This window comes from Equus asinus, chromosome 28 (genome assembly GCF_041296235.1).
Source record: "Equus asinus isolate D_3611 breed Donkey chromosome 28, EquAss-T2T_v2, whole genome shotgun sequence".
In the NCBI taxonomy this organism is placed as follows: Eukaryota; Metazoa; Chordata; class Mammalia; order Perissodactyla; family Equidae; genus Equus; species Equus asinus.
Window position 1 is genome coordinate 34,612,152 of NC_091817.1, and position 23,760 is coordinate 34,635,911.

At 39.9% G+C, this 23,760-nt stretch overlaps 1 protein-coding gene across 5 annotated transcripts in view; it reads left to right on the plus strand.

Moving 5' to 3' along the window:
- The window catches only part of WWP2 (WW domain containing E3 ubiquitin protein ligase 2), a 136,561-nt gene that overhangs the window by 18,056 nt on the left and 94,745 nt on the right, over window positions 1-23,760 (plus strand). For all 5 annotated transcript variants that reach the window (XM_044760996.2, XM_044760997.2, XM_070500411.1 and 2 more), the window contains 3 exons: window positions 3,884-3,968; window positions 11,009-11,156; window positions 11,497-11,618. In XM_044760996.2, coding sequence (XP_044616931.1) covers window positions 3,899-3,968; window positions 11,009-11,156; window positions 11,497-11,618 — 340 coding nt within the window. In that variant the 5' untranslated portion in view covers window positions 3,884-3,898. Of the gene's footprint in view, window positions 1-3,883; window positions 3,969-11,008; window positions 11,157-11,496; window positions 11,619-23,760 lie in introns of those variants that run through there.

Sequence of the window (23,760 nt, forward strand, 5' to 3'; positions counted from 1 at the left end):
TGCACCTGCAACACGAATGACAAACATTAATGTACAACAGAAATTTCACAAGATTGTAACCTATCATTAACTCAATAAAAAAAAAATCATCCTTTTGAATTTCAGAAAATTCATGCTCAAGTTCATTCATTCAGTATATATTTATGGAGTTCCTACTAAGAGCCCGGCACCTTTCTAGACACTAGTGCTCCAGGGCTAACAGATGGGACACATATCTCAGCCCTCCTGGAGCTTACGTTCCAGGGGAGGGAGAGAGACAATACATAGAATAAATAAATACAATACAAGTCATGTCAGTGATAAATGCAAAGGAGAAAAAGTACAATCAGGAAGGATGGGTACTAATGCATGTGGAGACATGGGGTTGATGGGGTGGGGGGTGGTCAGGGAAGACCCCTTAAGAAAGTGACATTTGAGTAAATGCCTGAAGGCACTAAGGGAATAAGCCATATATGTGGACACCTGGGGAAAGAACATTCTGGATGGAGCGGTAGAAGCCTGATGGGGGAGCATATCTGGCATGTTCAAGGAACAGGGAGGAGACCTGTGTAGCTGCAGGGGAAGGGGGTAGTGGGGAGAAATGGGAGATGAGGTTAGAGAGGTGTGTGGTAGTGGGGGGAGCATATCACGTAGGTCATTTTGAGGAGTTTGACTCTGAGATAGGGATGGGAAGCCACTGGATGGTTTTGAATAGCAGCATGACAGGATCTGATTTACATATTAAGAAAAATCACTCTGCTGAAGGTAGAGATTAGATTGAAGGGTGGGGAGGGCAGAAGCAGGAAAAACAATAATCCAGGTAAGAGATCATGGTGCTTTGGACCAAAGCAGTGGCAGTAGAGGTGGAGAGAAATGTTAGTGGAAAAATTTTAAAGGTCGAACCAACAGGATTTATTGACAGATAGAATGTGGAGTGTGAGAGGGAAAGGGGAAGCATGAATGAGGCCCAGAATTTTGGCCTGAGCCACTGGATGGAAGGAGTTGTCATTAACTGAGATGTGGAAGGCTGAGGAACAGGTTTGAGGGGGAATGTCAGAAGCTCAGTTGTGTCAGTGCACAAAGAGGATCTGAGGTTCACTGGTGAGGTTCGTACTGGATGTGCCAATTTGAGATTGTCAACAGACAGATGGTGTTTAAAGCCATAAGACAGCATGGGATAACCAAGAGAAGACGTGCAAGGCCTAAGTTGTGGAACATTGATGGTAAGACGTCCAAGAGGGGAGAAAGAGTCAACAAGGAGGCTGAGAAAGAGCAGCCTGAGAGGCAGGAGGAAAATCAGGCAGGTGTGGTGCCCTGGAAGCCAAGGGAAGAGAGCATTTCAAGGAAGAAAGAGGGATCCATTGTGTCAGATGCTGCCAATTGGTCGCATAAGACGAGGACTGAAAATTCACTATTGGATTTAATAACATGGAGGTCTGGGCTCTAGAGCTCTTGATAAGAATAATTTCAGCCTTGTATTCCTATATTCCAGTATTGAATTCCTATATGTTATCTATAACATGTCAGAGGTTTCCACTCCTACTCCGTATGTTAGATTGAAGTAAAGTGCCTGTTACAGACTAGTCCAGAAAAAACTAGTCACTTAAATTTCTTTGGACTGATTGTATCTTATAAATAAGGCAAATTGTTTTGTTTTGGCTAAAATCTTGAAGCATAAAATTATTTGACTTTAGGGGGCCGGCCCCGTGGCCAAGTGGTTAAGTTCTCACGCTCTACTTCGGCGGCCCAGGGTTTCCCGGTTCGAATCCTGGGTGCGGATGTGGCACTGCTCATTGGGCCATGCTGAGGTGGTGTCCCACATGCCACAACTAGAAGGACCCACAGCTAAACTATACAACTATGTACTGGGGGGATTTGGGGAGAAAAAAAATTACTTCACTTTGGCTATGGAAAATGTCAAAATCAATGTGATTTAACTGTAGCTGCATTTAATTCTCAGTTAAAGGGCTTCCATTCTTAGGGTAATATGGTGAGTTAATAACTATTTTTATGGCTAAACAACTCTTAGAGTAGGAAGTTAGGAGGAGAGATCAGGTACAAATAGAATGAAAGAATGATGTTGAATAGAATAGGAATTTTATAGTGTTTTTATAGCAGAAGTTCTCAAGTTCTCCTCAGACCTCTCGTAGCCCTTCAGGACTTTAAGGGTTTTGCAAGATCAAAGCTATTTTCACAATAGTTTTATTTGCCTTTTTCACTGTGATCATATTTGCACTGAAGGTGTGAAAGCAAAGGTGAGTAAAACTGTTGGTGCCGTATTATGAATCAGGGCAGTGCCACCAATGTGTGCTGTTGTCATTATATTCCTCACCATAGTATACTCAGTGAAAAGAAAAGAAAAAGCCAGTTTTGCTTAAGAATCTGCTTGATGAAGCATAATTTGCAAATTATAATTTTTTAAAGTCTTAACCCTTGTGCATGTCTTTTTAATATTTTGTGTGATGAAATGGGAAATAGCCTGACACGCTTCTGCTGCATACTGAATATAATGGTTGTGTTGAGAAAAAGCACTTGTATGATTGTTTGAATTGAGAGTGGAATTAGTTGCTTTTTTCTTGAAATACCATTTTAGCTAAAGAAACTAACAGACAAGCTAAGGTTACTAGATTTGAGTATTTGGCAGTTTTTTCTTGAAAATGAATGAAGTGAGCCTGTCACTTCAAGGAGAACAACTGACAGAGTTTGTTACCAATGATAAAATATGAGTTTTTAAGTGAAATTTAGAGTTTTGAAACACTTAGATCTACCACCAAGAGCTTCACAGCTTCCCAATACACCAGACTTGTCTGATAAGATTAGTGGTGATTTTCACAAGTGTGATTTTTTTGATATTATAGTATAACGAAATGTGTTAACGTTCGGAATATCTGCAAAACTCAATGAACTAGTATTTTCCAGATGACAAATGATGATGTTACAAAGTCATATGAGCAAAGATCTGTTCAAAGTGCAAGATAGACTTCTGCTTCTAGCCAAGATGGAGTGACAGGGATGCCTGATGGCTAATGATGTTGAGCATCTTTTCATGAGCTTTTTGGCCATTTGTATATCTTCTTTGGAGAAATGTTTATTCAGATCTTTTGTCCACTTAAAAAATTGGATTTATTTTATTTTATTTTTGCTGGGAATGATTCACTCTGAGCTAACATTTGTTGCCAATCTTCCTCTCTTTATTTTTCTTCCCCAAAGCCTTAGTACATAATTGTAATTTTGGTTGTGAATTCTTCTAATTCTTCTGTGTGAGCCACCACCACAGCATGGCTACTGACAGACAAGTGGTGTGGTTCCACGCCTGGGAACTGGACCCCCAGGCCACTGAAGTGGAGTTTGCCAAATTTTAACCACTAGGCCATCAGGGCTGGCTTGAGTTTTTTTATTTTCTTATTGTTCAACTATTGACTTTCTTTTTGGAAATGTTATATTAGGCTCTCCCTCCTTCAGACTTTGATATAACAATGCTATGTCTTTCTTAGGCTGTCCAAGACCTATCCAGCTTCAATAGTTATTACAAGACAGATAACACCACTGTGCTGAAAGTAGCATGGCGATGGTTGCTTGGATGTTTATATTTTCCTGCTTCTGTCTCTTTAAACTCAAATACAGTCATGCATTACTTAACAACAGGGATACATTCTGTGAAATGCATGGTTGGGTGATTTCATCGTTTTTTGAGCATCATAGAGTGTGCTTACACAAAGCTACATGGTATAGCCTACTACATCCCTAGGCTATATGGTACTAATCTTATGGGATCACCCTTGTATATGCAATTTGTCATTGACCAAAATGTTGTTATGCGGTGCAATACTGCATTAAAATTGGGTCTAGCTCCTCAATCTGTTACCAGATAGTCTCTAAACCTACTGCTGTGTTTGTCTTGCAGTTTCCTGGTGATGACATGGCATCTGCCAGCTCCAGCCGGGCAGGAGTGGCCCTGCCTTTTGAGAAGTCTCAGCTCACTTTGAAAGGTGAGTGGCACAGTGAGAAGTGTTTGTCAGTTGAGTTCCAGCCCAGTCTGTGGGGAAGAGGTGGGATTATACCACACCTTGGTCTGGAGAGCCTAATCTTGTGAAATGGCTTAAGAGTGTAACTTTTCATTCTCATAGGGTTGTCATATTGGAGCTGAAATTCTTGAAAAAGGAAAAATATGAACATTTGGCACAAATTGAAATGGTGATTCCTTCATTCCTTCTCAGGGCTCTTTTCTGTCTACACTCATTCCTTAGGTGATCTCATCCAACCTTGAGCTTTTAAATGCCAATATAAGATCACTGCCAAATTTCTACCTCTAGCTGGGGCCTTTCCTCTGAACTCCAGATTTATATATCAATAGCCCACTTGTCACCTCCCCTTGAATATTTAGTAAACATCTAAAATGTGATGTGTCTGGAACTGAGCTTCTGATTTTTCTTTCTTGTATCCTGTGTTCAACCAATCAGCAAATCTGGTTGTGTCTGTCTTCAAGATGTATCCAATGCTCAGCCACTTCTCGCCACCCCCACCGTCCCATAAACTGCCATCATCTCCACCCTGGATTAAGACGATAGCCCCTAACTGGCCTCCCTGCTTCTGCCCTTTGCCCTCCTTCATTCTGTTGGTCACACAGCTGCCAGTGATCTCATTAAAATGTAAGCTAGCTCACTATTCACAATAGCCAAGACATGGAAACAATCCAAGTGCCCATTGACTGATGATTGGATAAAGAAGATGTGGTGTATATATATATACATACAGTGGAATACTACTCAGCCATAAAAAAAGAAAAATTCATCCCATTTACAACAACATGGCAGGAGCTGGAGGGAATCATGCTAAGCGAAATAAGCCAGACTGAGAAAGACAAACACGAGATGATTTCACTCATATGCAGAATATAAACAAACACTTGGACGAAAAAAACAGCTCAGTGGTTACCAGGGGAGGGGGGTCGGGGGTAGGTACCAGAGGTGAAGGGGAGCACTTATGTGGTGACAGTCAAGAAGTAATGTACAACTGAAATCTCATATTGATGTAAATTATTATGAACTCAATTTCAAAAAATAAAGTAAAATAAAAAAATTAATAAATAAGAAATCTTTAAAAATTAAAGAAAAAAATGTAAGCTAACTCTTGTCACTCCTCTGCTCAAATGCCAAGGGCTCTCCATCTCACTCAGAGTAAAAGCTGAAGATCCCACATGGTGTGACGCCCCATTTCTCAGCTCCTGTTACTCTCCCACATTTCCGCTGCTCTAGCCACACGGGCTCCTTGCTGTTTGTTGAGTGTACCAGGCACACTCCCACCTCTGGGCCTTTGCACTTGCTGTTCCCTCTGAGTGAAATGCTTTTGGCTCAGATATCTACCTGGGTTGCTTCCTTACTTTCTTTAGGTCTTTACTCCAAGGTCGCCCTCTTCAACCAGGTCTTCCCGATCTCCCCATGTAAAGTCTCCCCACCTCCCTGACTCCTCACGTCTGTCCCCCTCCCAACTTTATATTTTTCTTCTCAGCCCTTGTCACTATTTAACATAGTACATATTTTTATCTATTTCATTTATTGACGGTCTCCTTCAATAGAATATAAGCATCACAATAACAGGAGTTTTTGTTTTGGTTACTGTTGATACCCCCAACAACTAGAACAGTGTCTGACACATAGTGGGCCCCCAATAAATATTGCTTAAATGGAAGAATATTGCTTTGTCACTTTAGCTCTGCAGAAGAGTCATGGGACTGAGAGATGCCTGGGCATGGGGGACCAGAATCTGAGTTCAGGCCTCTCAACGGGGTCATCTGGAGGCAAAATTTTATCTCATATCAGTAGTTTTCATTATTATTTTTGCAATATAAATGTTATTCATTTATAAAATACATTCACATACTTTAAAATTCTTTCTTTCCTCCATCCCCTCAGTGCCTCCACTTGGAGGAAACCAGGATTGTTAATTTCTTGTGTGTCCCTTCCAAGATGCATCAAAGGGGATGTATTTTTGCAATTTTGAGAGCCAGGTCACCTTCCTTGGAAGGAATACTTTTCTAGCAGTGTCTGAGTGTCTGTTTCCCCACATCTTTACCAACACAATGTGTTGTCAGACTTTCTTTTATCTTTTCCAGTCTGATTCGTAAAAAATTGTTTTCTCAGCATAGTTTTATTTTATATTTCTTTAATAATAATGGTGTTTAGCATCTTAGCATATGCTTAAGGGAAATTTGTGTTTCTTTTTCTGTGGATTGCCTGTTCATATTCTTTGCCTATTTCTTATTGAGTTACTGATTTTTCTTAAGATTTTATTACTTTTTTTAAGATTTGATTTTTCCTTTTTCGCCCCAAAGTCCCCTGGTACATAGTTGTGTATTTTCAGTTGTGAGGCCTTCTAGTTGTGGCATGTGGGATGCCTCCTCAGCATGGCCTGATGAGCGGTGCCATGTCTGCGCCCAGGATTTGAACCAGTGAAACCCTGGGCCACTGAAGCAGAGCGCGCAAACTTAACCACTTGGCCACAGGGCTGGCCCCTTGATTTTTTTTTTTTTTAGAGTCTTGAAACATTTTAATTATTTTTCTTGACGTCTCCTGACTACTCCAGCCCTTTTGAGGAGGAAGAAGGATTAGAGTGAACTGATAGGGTTTTGAACTTGGGACTACAGCCTTTACTACCTTATCTAATAATTAGCAAGCCTAGGTCAAAACAGAAGCCCGCCCATGGAACCTGGTGACAGCCTGAGGTCTCTGTTTTGGGGTCAAGTTATTCAGGAACACACATTAACTTCTAGAGATTCCTCTGTTGCCTTTCCTCAGTGTGGATTTTCTTACTAGCGTGGAAAGGGCTAGCTTGATAATACAGGTGCATCTCTTTATATGTGCGTTTAACCTATAGGGATTCCATATACGATCCAGGAAAATGGTGGGGCAGGAAGAGAAAGAGAGAAACAACACTTTAAATAGTGCGGGTGGTTCTTCCTCTGGTGTGTTTCATAGGTAGAGCCTGTAGAGTAATTTGGGAGAAGTTACTATGCTGTTCCCTCTCTTTGCCTCGGTTCCCTTGTGCCTCTCTGTAGAGCAATCCTAGAGTCTCAAGATACGTTTTTTAAATACATCAAGGCCCTTAAACATAAGCCAGCTATTTTGTATGATATTTAACTCAAGAAACATTGAAAAACAGCACGAGAAAGCAAAAAACTGGTTGTTTGGAACTTATTGAAAGACAATATTATTCCAATGGTATAATTTTGGCCATATGTGATTTTTGCTTCTAATTATTGACTTTAAAACTTGACTCCTATGTGAAGATATGACTCCATGTATAAGAAACTGGCATTTATAGTTCATCGAACAGTAAATAAACTTTCTGCATAAACTTGAGACCTTTATTTTGGCTTCTCTTTTAAGAACAAGAAACATTCAAAATATCACCCCACTGATTAATTATAAATTGCAGAGAAGAAAGTATGTCTTTACAGAGGAGAGACCTGGCAGACCCATATTAAGCAAGGGATGAAATTAACATCCCCAATAGGAAGACAATCTGTTGTGTACAATAAGAAGTATACAGTGGGGGCTGGCCCAGTGGCACAGCAGGTAAGTGCGCACATTCTGCTTCAGCGGCCCAGGGTTTGCTGGTTCAAATCCCGGGTGTGGACATGGCACTGCTTGGCAAGCCATGCTGTGGTAGGTGTCCCACGTATAAAGTAGAGGAAGATGGGCACAGATGTTAGCTCAGGGCCAGTCTTCCTCAGCAAAAAGAGGAGGATTGGCAGCAGTTAGCTCAGGGCTAATCTTCCTCCAAAAAAAAAAAAAAAAATCATCATGGGAAAAGAAAGGAGAGCATTCTAGATTTTAAAAGATTAAGGAGATAACAACCAAATGAAATTTGTTCATTTTGGTTGGATCCTTGATTGAGAGAAAAACAGCTATGGAGATATGTTTGAAACAGTCGGAGAAATTTGAATATGGAATGGATAGCAAATGATAGAGGGAATGACTAAATTCTTTTTGGTGTAATAATGGTAGTGCAGTATAATAATGGTGGGAGAATGTCCTTATTCTTAGGAGTTGCATTCTGATAGTATTTCGGGAAAGTCATGATGTCTATAATTTATTTTCAAATGATTTACCAAAAAAGGTGTGTGGATCCACACATACACACACGTGTAAACATAGATAGCATATATTTATATCCTGTGCTGTCCAATAGGGTAGCCACCGTAGCCACAAAGAAATATTTACATTAAGATTAAAATTAATACAATTTAAAATTCAAATCCTCAGTGGCACTAGCCATGTTTCAAGTACTCAATAGCCATATGTATCTCATGGCAATGCATTGGACAGCATTGGTGTAGAACATTTTCATTATCACAGAAGTTCTCTTGAATAGCACTGATATAAACACACACATAGATAGAAGAAAAGCAAATGTGGCAAAATGCTGTCAATTGGTGAAGAGTATACAATTATTTATTGTTTTGTTCTTTCAACTTTTCTGTAAATTGGAAACCTCAAAGTTAAGACTACTAACTGCAACGTGTGATCCTAGATTAGATCCTGGGCCAGAAGAAAATGTTCTTTTCTCTTTTGCTATAGTGGACATTGATAAGACAATTGGCAAAATTTGAATAAGGTCTGTACCTTAGATAATAGTATTAAAGAATGTTAAATTTCCTGATTTTGATAATTATACTATGGTTATGATAGAAAATGCCTTTGTTCTTAGAAATATACACCGAAGTATTTAGGAGTAAAAGGGCACAGTGTCTGCAGCTCACTCGCAGAGTTTCAGGAAAAAATGAGTATGTATATGAGAGAGAGTCGGGGGAGAGAGAATAATAAGGCAAATAGAGTATAAAGTTATTCTTGGGTGACTGCATGAAGGGTTTATAGGAATTCTTTGTATTATTCTTGCAACTTTTCTAAAAACTTTTCTGAACTTATGTCAGAATGAGGAAAGAAAAAAGAAAAAAAGCCTAGGGAAAAAAGCTAGAGGATAAAAAGGAAATATCATGGCAGAGAATGGCCTCAAGTTCAAAGACGGCCTGGGAGCCGGGAGACTTGGTTCCAGGCTTAGCTCTGCCTCTGACCAGCTCCGTGATTTTGGATGTTATTTCATCTGGATCTTAGTTGGCCCAATTATTAAAGAAGGATTTGAACTAGTTGATTTTAAAGAAACTGTCTAGCTCAAAATGATGCACTCTGATTATAACTAGGCTCTATTTTTTTTTTTTTTTTTTTTTTAGTTAAGGGTCTGCATGTAGAGCTACTCTCACACCACCAGGTGGCCTCAGTTAACCTTGGTCTGTGTGAAGTTTCATTTTTCTACTCTGGGCCACTTGTCCCAGCACTGCCACCTTTTTTCCTATTACCATCCCTCGTTGCTTCTGAATCTTAGCCACAACTATTGTTGTTGTTGTTGTTGTTCTTTGACTTTCTCCCTACTGTTCTTTTGGGCCTGGAGAAGACAGGAGTTGCTAAAAACAATCCGGATGTGGATTTGCCCTTTGCCAAGCTGTGGACCTGTATAGGACTGTCACCTCTCAGAAAGGTCTGAGAGGGAAAGGTTTGCTAACTCTTGACAGAGGGGTGCTCAGGCTCGGACAGTCTTGTCATCACGGGTAAGGAATGCCAGTCATGTGCTCCAATTTGGGGCATAGGATAAAAGACATCTCGATGTGTTTTGTCCTAGCGACCTGAAATTTGCACCATGGCTAATATATGCTGTAAGCGATGCTTCTCTAGCCCTGGGCATATGCTTGCTTAGCTTGTGCTCTGAGTTCCTAGTTTGCTGGTGCCAAATGAACATCAGAAATGCTGCCACATGAAGGATATGAACAGAAGAGGAAATGCAGATGGTTAACAAGCACATGGAAAAAATATTCACCCTCACTAGTAATTGAAGAAAAGCATTAGAACAAATAAGCAAAGTCTGGTAATGACATACAGCATGCTGTGGAGGCAGGCTGCCCGGGTGCACATCCTGGCTCGAAGCTCCCTGGCTATGTAGCCTGGGGCAATGACCTAGCTTCCCCAAGCCAGTTTCCTCCTGGGTAGAACGCAGTGGTGACATATTCCTTGCCTCCTGGGTTTGTTGTGAGGATTCAGTTAGATAATTTGTGCATAGCATAGTGTCTGTAATAAGTGCTCACTCAATCTTAGCTATTATCTTTGGAGTATTTTTTTTTAACTATGTGATTTGAAAAAAGTGAAAAACATAGTACTCATTGCAATGCAGTGTTTGGTGAAATGGATATATTCCTATAGCACTGGTGGGTGTCTGTATGGGTTTACCCTTTTGGAACAGATTAAGCAGTTATAAGAACTTTAAAAAATGTTCATATCCTGGGGCCTGGCCCCCGTGGCCGAGTGGTTAAGTTTGTGTGCCCCACTTCGGCGGCCCGGAGTTTCGCCAGTTCGGATCCTGGGCATGGATCTCGCACCGCTCATCAAGCCACGCTGAGGTGGCGCTCCATGTAGTACAACTAGAGGGACCTACAACTAGAATATACAACTACGTAGGGGCTTTGGGGAAAAGAAGAAGGAAAAAAAGATTGGCAACAGATGTTAGTTCAGGGCCAATTAAAAAAAAAAGGTTCATATTCTACTTAGAAATACGTGTAAATATCTACGTTTGTGGTCATTTTCCCAGAGCAAAAAACTGGAAGCAATCTCCTCGTGAAAGAACAGTTAACTGAATTATGGCATGTCTACACAACGGGCTTATATTGCAGGCATTTAGAATTGATTAGGTGGGAGAAGAATTTTCGAAGAATTGGGAAATAAAAGATGAGAGTCTGGAAAATCTGGATTTACCAACATCTTAACAATAATTATCCCAGTGTTTTCAGGTTAGGAGTGATTTTTTTTCCTATGCTTCATGTTTTTTTTGTATCCTCACATTTTTTAAAAATAAGTTGTTTTTAGATCAGGAAAAACATTTGTATTTTAAAAGAAACAGCAAAAAGGAGCAAGAACATCTGCCACAGGGGGGCGTCTGGGAACCCTCTGACTCATCCTTGACTTTTTCTTTCTTTCCCGTCCAGTGGTGTCAGCAAAGCCCAAGGTGCATAATCGTCAACCTCGAATTAACTCGTTTGTGGAAGTGGCTGTGGATGGACTCCCCAGTGAGACGAAGAAGACTGGGAAGCGAATTGGGAGCTCCGAGCTTCTCTGGAATGAGATCATCATTTTGTAAGAGAAAGTCCCTTCTCTTTGAGTGCAGCAACATGGGGGAGAGAAGGCGCTCCAAGGGGGCTGTGGGAGATCAGGTTTCCCGCAAAGCCTCTAACTCTTCTGCTTTGGTACCCGAGACACCTCTCTTCAGGTGTTTCTACATCACTGAGCTCACAGAGCATTCATTATTAGCTAGATGGTTACAGCGTCAGCCTTGTCGGGGAAAGGGTAGATGTGAGTATCTTCCTGTTTGGGATTTTTCCCCACTCCAAGATGTCAGCAGAATAGCTTGTTTTCTTATAAGTTATAGGAACGACTGATCTGCTTGGATATGATGAATCAAGTGTTTGTTTTCCAGGAACGTTACGGCCCAGAGTCATTTAGATCTGAAGGTCTGGAGCTGCCATACCTTGAGAAATGAACTGCTAGGCACCGCCTCTGTCAACCTCTCCAATGTCCTGAAGAACAATGGGGGCAAAAGTACGTATGATGAAGTGGTAGCTGACGTGGATCGTTTGTAGGGGTGGGGAGAAGAATTTGAAGGCGTGGATTTCTGTTAACCAGCATGGGTAGACCTGGTGATGCCGTTTCCTCCAGGACCGGGGGCTGCAATGACCCTGCCCCTCAGGGATGCCGTCCGTGGAGGTTTAGGAAGGCTGAGAGCTCCTCTCTGCTTCCATTGTGGAATTCAGTCCCCTTCGTCCAGGGCTCTGGTGGTGGATGCAGTGATGTGTCTGGTTGATCCTTACTCAGGACGAATACTTTCCCTCTGCCTCTGCCCCTCTTTTCCTGATCCAGCGTGACATGTAGAATCAAACGGTCAGATACCTCCAGCCTGAATCATTACTTTCCTGGTCTGAGCCCTTGAGCGGAACAAAGGAGCTGCGTGTGTGTGTGTGTGTGTGTGTGTATGTGTGTGTGTCTGTGTCTGTGTGTGTGTCTCTGTGTCTGTGTGGGATGGTGTTGCAAATAGTGCCCTTTGCTTAGTAGGCGTTCAATAAACATTTACTGGATGTTGGAATGTGATGGAAGCTCTGTCATGAGTATTTAGGGTGCCTCTGCTGCAGGGAAATCTAAATCCTGATGTCTAGTTATTGCTGTTTGTGGTCAATGGCATAACCGTGGCTGTGGTATCTGGACCCTCCCTCATAAAGCCTCTATTCAGAGCAGGACCATATGTGGTTAGGGACTGCCACAGAAAGAAAGGCTCCTTTTTCTCTTGATATCTGCTGTCTAGAAAATATTTTCTGTAAGTGGATTTAGCCTGAGAGAGATGTAGGGGTGGGAGTGTTGCGTCCCAGGGAGAGTGCTGCATTGGTTCAAGCCTGTCCTTTCAGACGGGTGGTACTGAGAGTCCCCTGGTCTTGTCCTTTCTTCTGGGCACACAGAGATGTGGTGAAGCCACTCTGGTTTTGGGAATTGTTTAAAACCAGGGATGTGCCTCTATTTTAATTCTGCAGGGAACTGCCTCATGCTCTGTCTTCTGAGTCGGTCTTTTTTCCCCAAACTCTAGCCTGCCTTTTATGATCTGATTCTTAAGGAGGATGATATTTATTATGTCATTTGGAAATATGCTCGTGGGCATCCTCACATTAGGATCAGCTGCCAACATCGGTGTCCTTTTTGTTTCTTCTTCATTTGCCCCGTCATTATACTTTGCTTTTGATCATAAAGTTAATCGTAGAAAAATTATAAGTTACAGAAAAGCACACAGATGCACAAAGACACTAAAATTCTCCTGTAAGCACAGCACCTAATGATAATTATTGTTAACATTTTGATATATACCTTTCTTTTTTTTTCTTTTTTGTTTTTGCTGAGGAAGATTCACCCTGAGTTAACATCTGTTGCCAATCTTCCTCTTTTTGTATGTGTGCTGCCACCACAGCATGGCCACTGACAGACGAATGGTGTAGATGTGTGCCTGGGAACCGAACCTGGGCTGCCAAAGCAGAGCACACTGAACTTAACCACTAGGCCACTGGGGCTGGCCCTGATGTATACCTTTCTGAGCTTTTTTTCCTGTGTGCAAATATATATTAATATTGAAGATGTCAATGAAACAATTGAGATCATACACAAACATAGTATTTCACAACATGCCTTTTTGTCTTTAAAATGTATCAATATTTATTTATAATTGTGATAAAATATACATAACATCAAATTTACCATCCTAAACATTTTTTTAAGTATTCAAATTGACGGCATTAAATACATTCATATTGTTGTGCAACCATCACCACCATCCGTCTTCAGAACTTTTTCATCTTCTCAAACTCAAACTCTGTCCCCATTAAACAGCAGCTCCCCACTCCCTCCCTCCTTCCCTCAACCCCTCACCATTCTCTTTTCCGTCTCGATGAATCTGACTACTTTAGTGCCTCACGAGGGTGGAATCACACAGTATTAGCCCTTCTATGTCTGGCTTATGTCACTCAGCTTGATGTCTTCAAGGCCCATTCATGTCGTAGCATGTATCAGAATCTCCTTTTTAAAGGCTGAGTAACATTCCATTGTATGGATACAGGACCACATTTTGTTTATCCATTCATCGGCCAGCAGCGCTTGGGTTGCTTCTGCTTTTTGCCTGTTGTGAACACAGGGCTACAAATACCCCTTCGAGTCCCTGCTCTCAGCTCTTGTGGATGTACACCCAGAAGGAGAATTGCTGGGTCATATGGTAATTCTGTTTTTAAGTTTTTGAGGAACTGCCACACTTTTCCATAGCTGCTGTACCATAAAATATATCAATATAGCTTTAATTATGCTTCCAAAATTCAGTTGTTGATAATTGCTTGGCAGATGGCTATGTGAAAAACTTTTAAGGTTAAACATTTGGGTAGTTTTCAGTATTTCACAGTCTCCAATAATACTATGGTAAGCTTAAGTAAATATCCTTGTATCCTTTGTTGAAATTTACTTAACGATAAATTATTGAATATGCCCTTGCTGAGTTTAAACATTTTTCAAGGTTTTTGACACATATTATCAGGTTACCCTCCAGAAAAATTTGACTCATTTACTGTCCCGTCAACAGTGGCTGAGATTGCTGGTTTCTGTTGCACCTTGGCATTTATTGAATTTACTTCTAAAAAAAAATATGTATATATTTGCCTATTTGATAATTAACATTATGCCAGACTTGCTTCATCTATTTCTTTTTTGGCTGTAGTATTTTAAAGTAAATTACAGGGGCTGGTGCAGTGGCATAGTGGTTAAGTTTGTGCACTCCACTTCGTGGCCCAGGGTTCACCGGTTCGCATCCTGGGCGCAGACCTACACACCACTCATCAAGCCATGCTTTGGCAGTGTCACACATGGAAGATCTAGAAGGGTTTACAACTAGGATATACACCTATTGTACTAGGGCTTTGGGGAGGAAAAAGAAAAAAAAAGAAAAAGAAAGTAAATTACAGATGTCTCAACATTTTATCCTAGATTCTTCAGCATGCATCTGGTAAAAAAGGGACATTTTCTTACAGAATTACCATTACCATTAGCACACCTAGCAATAATAACATGAATTCTTTATTATCACTTAATACTCAGTTCATATTCAGTTTCACCATTTGTCTCAGAGGCTTGAACCTGGATTCGGACGGGGTCCACTCATTGCATCTGGTTGTTCTATCTCTAAAGTCCCCGCAGTTCCGCCTCACCTTTTTTTATGCTGTGATTTATTGAAGGAGACTGAATGTTTTTCAAGTGTGTTTATTGCCTAGTTATTGTTCTTTGCTCATTTTTATATTGAAGTGTACATTTTTCTCTTGGTTTTGATAGAGCTTCTTAGATGTTAAGGCTGTTATTCTTTGTCTTATAATTTGTAAATGTTTTTCCAGTTTTTCATTTGCATTTTAATTTTGTAGGCTTTTTTTCCTTTTTTCCAAACAGATGTTTTAACTTTTTGTGGGCAAATCTGTCACCCTGTATACTTTCGATCTTTTTCTTTTATACCTTGAAAGGCTTTCCCTATTCTGAGATCAGATAAATAGTCACCTCTATTTTTTCTTAGTTCATTGTGATTTTATTTTTCACATTTAATTCTTCATCCAAGCAAATTTGTTTTTGTGTACAGGGTGAATAGGGAACTAATTTAATTTTCCTGATTGCTTTAGCACTACTTATTGAATAATCCCTCTATATCCCCAATGATTTAAGTTGCTACCTTCAGGACATATTAAAAACATATGTATACTTCGGCCTGTTGGGGGACTTTCCATTTCATCTGTTGTTTTGTTAACCTTTTAAAATCACTCTCTCTTAGCTTTGTAACATTACAGTATGTTTTAATATCTGACAGTTCAAGTTTCTCTTCTTTGCAAAATCTTCCTCCTTCTTTTCTTTGCATATACGACATCAGCATGTGAATTTGGAAATTATTTTGTGAGGTTCTCCTCTCTTCCTACTCTCGTCCCCTCAATCCTTTGAGATTTTATTGGAATCTTGTCATATGTAAAGTTCCTTTATGGGGAATTTCCATACTGATTTTTCCTACCCAGGAACATGGAATGTGTCTAAATTCATTCAAATCATTTTGAAGTTATCTTTAGATAGATTCTTTTAAGTTTTAAAATAGTTTTGATATTATTTTCAGTAGACCCTTTTCCTATTATATTTTCTAACTTGGTGTTGTTGGTATATGACTATTAGTTTCTGCATTTTCTTTTATAATCAGTCAGTTGCTGATTCTTTTTTTTTTTGGTTTATAACATTATATAAATTTCAAGTGTACGTTATTATATTTCGGCTTCTGTATAGACCGCATTGTGTTCACCACCAAAGATCTAGTTTCCATCCGCTGAATTCTTAGTATAGGTTTTTCAATAGATTCTTTCAGGTTTTCTTGGTAGATATTTATGTGGTTTCTCAGATTGATAATTTTGCTCATATTAGGAGCTAATTATGCTTCTTTTTCTCGTTAGTTGGTTTACATACAACTTCCTGTGTTAGTGGTGATGAAGTGGGCATCCTGCCCTGTCTAATAGCCAGGCTTCTGGTGATTCTTCTCTAAGTGTAAAGTTGGTTTTTAATAACCTGTCTTTTTGGTTTATTAATCGTTGTTGTTTTTAAAAAAAATCAGTAAGGAGGTTGAATTTTTATCAAATATATTTTAAGCAACCATCAAATAATTAAATGATTTTTCTTCTTTCAATTTATTATATTTATTTCCTAATAGTAACAATCTCAGAATTTCTAGAATATACCTAATGCTCATGTTAGATTATTCCTTGAAAATTTTGTTAGAATTCCTTGTAATATTTTATTTGAGGGTTTTCCATCTATATTCATAAGGGACATTTGTCTGTTGTTTTGTACTATTTTTGTCATCTTTGGAATTGAGGCTAAGCTAATTTTATAAAGTAAATCGAAGCACTTTCCAGCTTGGGGAACAGACTCTATAACATGGGAGTTATCTGTTCCCTGAGTGCAGGAAAGAGCTCACCCATAAAACCAACTGGGTCTGGCTGCTTGCTTTGAAATAATTCTTTGGTGACTTTTTTAGTTTTTTCCCCCCATAGTGATTGGTTTGTTCAGCTTTTCTGATTCATCTTGCATCAGTTTTGTTAATTGGTATTTTCTGAGAAAATTGTTTCAGGAGATTTTTCAAATTTTGTAGTATAAAGATTTTAAATAGCATTCTCATTTAAAAAAATGTTTCTAATCTTTCTCATTTAGAATTTTTGCTATGTATGTTTTTTCTTAAATTTTTTCTTGACTATCATAAATATTTTTATTTTAGCTTTTGGTTTTTAATTTATTTTCCACAGGACAACTTCTTGGACTTATTTATCAATTATACCATGTTTTCTAATATTAATTTCCATTTTTAACTTTATTAACTTTTTTAAACAATTTGTCCTTAGATCTGTTTTATTTATTTATTCATTCAATCAGTCAGTCATTTATAGCTTTTTGAGTTGAAAGCTTAGTGGATTTATTTTCCTTTCTTGTTTAATGATGAAAACATTCTTGCTTGAACTTGCCTTTGATTTTTCTTTCTTTGGGCATTCAGATTTTTTTCTTTCAAAGGAAAGTGCACAAACCTTAAGTGATACAGCTTAATGAATATTTACATATGTCCACATCTGTGTAATCACCACTCCAATCAAGATAGAGAACATTTCCGGGTCCCCAGAAGGTTCCCTGTGTCCTTTCCAGTCAGTTTCTCCTTGCCCCACCCTGAGATAAACCACTATTCTGACTTCTTTCACTATTGATTAGTTTTGCCTTTTCTTGAATTTCGTGTCAATGACATCATATAGTATGTTGTCTTATGCCTGGCCCATCATCATATCTGTGAGATTCATCCATGCTTTTGCATGTAATAATAGATTTGGGGGGGGTGTGGTATCCTATTATATGAATATACTACAATTCATTTGTTCATTCGGCTGTTGGTGGACATTTGGGATGTTTCCAGTTTTTGGGTATAGTGAGCAAAGCTGCTATGAGCATTCTTATGTGTGTATTTTAGAGGACACATACATGCATTTCTATTGAGTGTGTACATATCTAGGGGCCTTGGTTCATAGGGTGGATGTTTTAGCTGTAGTAGAGGCTGTCAGTTTTTTAGTGTCGAGCCAATTTGCCATGCCGTGCGTTTTGCTGTGTTCTGCTCATTGTTTGTAATTGCTATTGTGATTTTCTCTGTGAGCCCAGAGTGATCCAGGAGGATGATTTCTGTGTTTCCCAGGGCTTGTGTCGTTTTGGCAGTGGCTGCAGCCCCTACTGCTCTTGCTGACACCAGCTGGGTTGAGTAGTGAGGCACATTGGATCTGAATCTGATGGAAAATGTGGATTGTAATAGGGCAGAGGGCTGCTTTTTCTTAGAAAAGCAAATCTTCTAGGATAACAATGGCATAGCTGATATATAGAATATTTCAGTCACGTTTCATAAAGATTTCTATTTAGAGCAAGGCTGTTTTTGGTGATTACAAATGTGTCGTATAGAGAAGTAGGTAAGAACACGTAGACTCTCGAGTCAGACGACCTGGGTTTGACTCCTGATTCCACCAGCTGGACAGTCACTTAACCTCCCTGTGCTTCTGTTTCCTTATCTGTAAAATATTGTTTTGAGATTAAATGAGCTAAATCAGGAACTGACACAGTAAGGCCTGTATAAATACCAATAGTAGTAGTAATGGTAATTCTGTCTCCTCTGCTCGCTTTCTTCCCCAAAATTGGGAGGTTCGAATTCCAGAGATGGACAACAGAGACCCTGTTTCTTGATGTGGGACCTCCTTGCCTAAATGGGAGGCAGATCTGAGGTTGTTCCAAGAGAGAATTCTAAGAGTTGACAAAGGCAAAAGCTCTGGGGGAGTGGAGTGGGAAGGCTGTCGTTAACGGGACGGTTCAGCACCATGGTCTTGGTGCCTGTGCTCCTTGGGGAGCTGCTGGGCTGGAGATGTTTCCAGAGTGGTGTCTAAATAAGAATATGGTTACGAAGGGTAGTGGGCCACAGTTGTTCGGTGACTTTTGTCATTGTAGCCTGCCCTTCCTGAAACCACTTGTCCTGGGAAAGGGCCTGGTGGGTTGTGGTTGCCCTACCTGGCGTTTTTCTGTTCCATGAGACATAATTTGTTCTTTCATTTGCTCCCTTGTTTTCCCCTTGGTCGACCTGGAAGTTGACTGGGAAACTTAGCTGGCTGTTTTTCTGCCTCCCCCTGGCAGACAGATGCAGTGGTGGAGGGTTTTACTCAAGTCCTGCAGTTGCATAATGGTCAGCCTTGGCTGACTTTCTGTGAGGGCATTGACCTGGCTATGGCTGCAAAGAAGACTTGGCCAAATGCTGGTTTGGCTCTTAGGGATAGCTCTTGTCATCTCTGTGTGGAAGCCAGATTTTGAGGTTGGATGTTGACTTTTTTAAAAACCTTTTTATTAGGGGAATTTTCAAACATAATCTCCTTCACCCAACTTCGAAAGTTATCAGTGTATGTTTTGTCCGTACCCACCCACTCGATGATCTTGATTTCTGTGTAAATTGGTAGCAGGTAGGATCCAAGACTCAATTTTCTCTTGCAGTGCTCCTCTGCTGCAGCCGGCCTCATTAACACTGCAGACCTTGGCATGACCAGATTGTCCTGCTCTCAAGGAGGGAAATGTAGCTTGAAGTGGATTTTGTAAAAGTCTTTATTTTAAAATAATTTCAAATTCAGAAACAAGAATAGGACAAAGAACTCCCCTATACCCTTCACCCAACTGTTAATATTTTGATACACTTGCTTTAGCATTGTTTCTGTCTATACATACATGTGTAATAATTTTCTATACATACGTGAATGAAAAGTTTTCTAACTTTCTGTAGAGAAATACAAGAAGAACCTTGTGCTTCTTCATCCTGAAATATTTGTCTTTTTTTTTTTTGAGGAAGATTAGCCCTGAGCTAACTGCTGCCAATCCTCCTCTTTTTTTGCTGAGGAAGACTGGCCCTGAGCTAACATCCATGCCCATCTTCCTCTACTTTATATGTGGGACTCCTACCACAGCATGGCTTGCCAAGCGGTGCCATGTCTGCACCCGGGATCTGAACTAGCAAACCCCGGGCTGCCAAAGCGGAATGTGCACACTTAACCGCTGTGCCACCGGGCCAGCCCCTGTGTCTGTTTTTTAAGAAGAATATTTTCTTACATAACCAGTATACAATTCACCAAATCAAGAAGTTAAAATTTTTTACAGTATTGTTATTTAATTCAGATTTTCCATTTGCTGCAATAATACCCTTAAAGTGAATTTTTCCCCCGGTCCAAGATCCTATGTAACATTATACATTTCATTTAGTCGTCATGTCTCTCTAAATCAGGGATCAGTTCCAAAGCCTGTTTTTGTCTTACGTGACACTGTCATTATTGAAGAAAACAAGACCAGTCGTTTTTTTTTTTTTTTTTGAGGAAGCTCAGCCCTGAGCTAACATCTGCTGCCTATCCTCCTCTTTTTGCCAACGAATATTGGCCCTGAGCTAACATCCTCCTCTTCCTCTACTTTATATGCCCATCTTCCTCTACTTTATATGTGGGACACCTTCCCCAGCATGACTTGACAAACGGTGCGTAGGTCTGCACCTGGAATCTGAACCCTGGGCTGCCAAAGCAGAGCATGTGAACTTAACTGCTACACCACCGGGCAAAGGCCAGTCTTTTTGTAGAATCCCCTCAATTTGGCTTCGTCTGATGTCTCCTCATGATTAGATTCAAGGTATACATTTTTTTGCAGGAACACTCCAGAATTTATGTTGTGCCCTTCTCAGTGTGTCATGTCAGGAGGCACATGACTTGGCTTGTTTCATTATTGATGATGTTAACTTTGATCATTTGGTTAAGGTGATGTCTGCCAGATTTCTCCACTGTAAAATTACTATTTTCTCTGTATAATTAAAAAGTAATTTATGGGGAGATACTTTGAGACTATGTAAATATCTGTTCCTCATCACAACTTCACCTACTACTTTTTGCATTTATTAATGTTCCTTAATGATTTTTGTCTGAATCAGTTATTACTGTGATGGTTGCAAAAAATTTTTTTCCAATTTTATCATTCCTTCTACATTTATTAGTTGGCATACTACTGCAGGAAAGAGCTTTTCCTTTTCCTTTATATATGCATGTATGTATATATCATCAGTCCCAACTCATGGATTCTTCTTTTGTTCAGTGGGTTATCATTTATTACTGCCATTATTTTGATGCTCGAATAATCCCTGGTTTGGCCAGTGGACGCCTCTTCAAGCTTGCTCCTCCAACCTTTTGACATGTCCTCATCATTTATTTTTTTCCAGCCATTATCCAATGTAGATAGAATTTACTATATGATAAAGATGGCATTTAAAATCAGTACAGAATGACCATCAGCTAACCCAGTGGTTTTCAAAGTGTGGTTCCCCAGACTAGCAGCAAGGGCATCACCTGGAAACATGTTAGAAATGTAAACTCTGAGGCCCTGTCCCAGACCCGCAGAATGAGAATCTCTGGAGGTGGGCCCAGCAGTCTGTTTTAACAAACCCTCCAGGGATTTCTATGCACACTCAAGTCCGAGAACCACCAAGCTACCACTTGGGAAAAAATGAAATTAGATACCTTCCTTATACCAACACTTGTGATGGTTTTCTTTATTTAGTTTTTAAACATTTACCTCTTTAATCAATCTGGATTGGGGCTGGCCACGTGGCCGAGTGGTTAAGTTCACGCGCTCTGCTTCAGCAGCCCAGGGATTTGCCCGTTCTGATCCTGGGTGCGGACATGGCACCACTCGTCAGGCCATGCTGAGGTGGCGTCCCACGTAGCACAACCAGAGGCACTCACAACTAGAATATACAACTATTTACTGGGGGCTTTGGGGAGAAGAAGAAGAAGGAAAAAAAAAGAAGATTGGCAACAGTTGTTAGCTCAGGTGCCAATTTAAAAAAAAAATCTGGATTTTATTTTGGTATGTGATGTAGGATAAGGATGTGGTTGTATTTTTCCTAATGGGTTTTATATATTCTCACTGTTTTCATTGAAGGGAATGTCAACATCAGATTGGACATATCTCTTCTCACTGCTCTTGTGCTTTAAAACTTTCTTGGCTCTTGAGCCTTCATTTTTCCTGACAGATTTTATGTCTGTCTGTTCATCTATCTGTGCACATGTACACACACACCCATGTCACACATACACACAGACATGTAAATATCTATTTCAGTGTCTGTATATTAAACACCATGCGTTCTTACTGAAACCTTCAATTCTAATTGAACCCCAGAGGATTCTTCCTAACCTTCCTCCTTGCCATGTGAGAACTCTGGCTCTCAACATCATCCATACATTCACTCATTTCCTCAGTTCTACAATACATAGAAGAATTGCTGTACCCATACCACTGCGAAAAATAAAGTAGACTTCGAAAAGCCCCCTGCTCATGCTGTTTTCTATGTATGTCTCTTTTCTTTCCCTGCGTGTGTCTCCCAAATTAAAAAAAAGAAAAAGAAAGAAAACAAACAACTCTCTGTTTATTTAAAAATCTTATAAGCGGAGGGTTGTTATGGTACTTTACGTTCGAAGAACAGATAGGCCAGTCATGAGGGGTGCACCACCTCCCTCGCGCTTCCATAAGGACGGAGCGTTCTGGTGGGTGGGCTGTACGTCTCAAGGAGGCACGCCTGACAGACAGTGCATGCAATTATTTTAAAGTAAACACAGTGCTGTTTTTCCAGTTTTCAACTGAAAAATAAATAAAACTACGGATCCTTGGAACTTGAGTCAGAGGAAGAAGAGAGAAAATGAAAAAGTTGCTCTACAGTTAAAAACAATTTTAAATTTAAATTTGAAAAATTGTTCATGATTTCTTTCTGAGGAGGAGCTGGGCAAGGAACAAAAGTGAAAGGCAGTATGTGACAGTCTGTAAGCTGATGGGGAGATATTCTTTAGGACATAGCTGCAAACTCCAGTGCCTTGAATAGGCCTGATGGTAGACATGGCCACACCAGTCCTGCAGAGCCAATTATTTTTATGAACCTGTTAAACTACAAGCCCTAGTTATTTCTATCTCGTGGAATGCTTACAGGAAATTTCTGAGAAATTTTGTCTTGCTCCGAAAATTGAAAATATTAGCAATTTTTTTCCTGATTTTTATAAAAGCAATGCCTGCTCCTAAAACTGAAAATATTATTATTTTTATTATTGTTGTTATTTCCATGCTAATTGAAAGAAAGACAAAAACCGTTCTGAGTGCGTAGTATGTATCAGGCATTATTCTGAATTATATACATGCACACACACACACACACACACACTCTTACTCAGTCCTCCTCTGTCCCCATGAGGTAGATTGTATTGCCAGCCCCTTTGATGAGGAATTAGACAGATGTTATGTAACTTGCCCAAGGCCCCACAGAATGTGGTGGCAGATTTGGGATTTAATCTGGGCCTTTTGGTCCCAGAGCATTGCCTGTAACCTCTGCATCTCCTGCCTTTCCGTGAAGGAGAAGGTTAAAATCACTTGAAATTCTGGTATTCAGAGCTAATCCTGTTAATCTTTTGTTATATATCTGCTAAGCTTTTTTTTTGGTATGTAAATCATATATGTATGTATGTGTATATGTATAACCTTTTTTCCAAAATGGGTGCTCATTGTCCATATTGCTTTGCAACTTGTTCTTTTCACCATTTTTTTCCACCTCAATGAAACTAGATCATTTTTAATGGCTGTAATAGCATTTTTTGGGGGTGAATGCACCATAGTTTAACCATTCTTTTATTTATTTATTTATTTAATGTATTTATTTTTAAAGATTTTATTCCTTTTTCTCCCCAAAGCCCCCTGGTACATAGTTGCATATTTTTCGTTGTGGGTCCTTCTAGTTGTGGCATGTGGGATGCTGCCTCAGCATGGCCTGATGAACGGTGCCATGTCTGTACCCCGGATCCAAACCGGTGAAACCCTGGGCTGCCGAAGTGGAGTGTGCGAACTTAACCACTCGGCCATGGGGCCAGCCCCATAACCATTCTTTTATTGTTGGCCATTTCTCCTTCTTTGCTATTATAAACAAGACTTGTTAGTAAATTCTTGTAAAGATTATTGTGCTCTTTGGGGAGTAAACTCCTAGGCATGCAGTTGCTGGGTCAAAAGGTAGGTGTGTTTCAAGGTT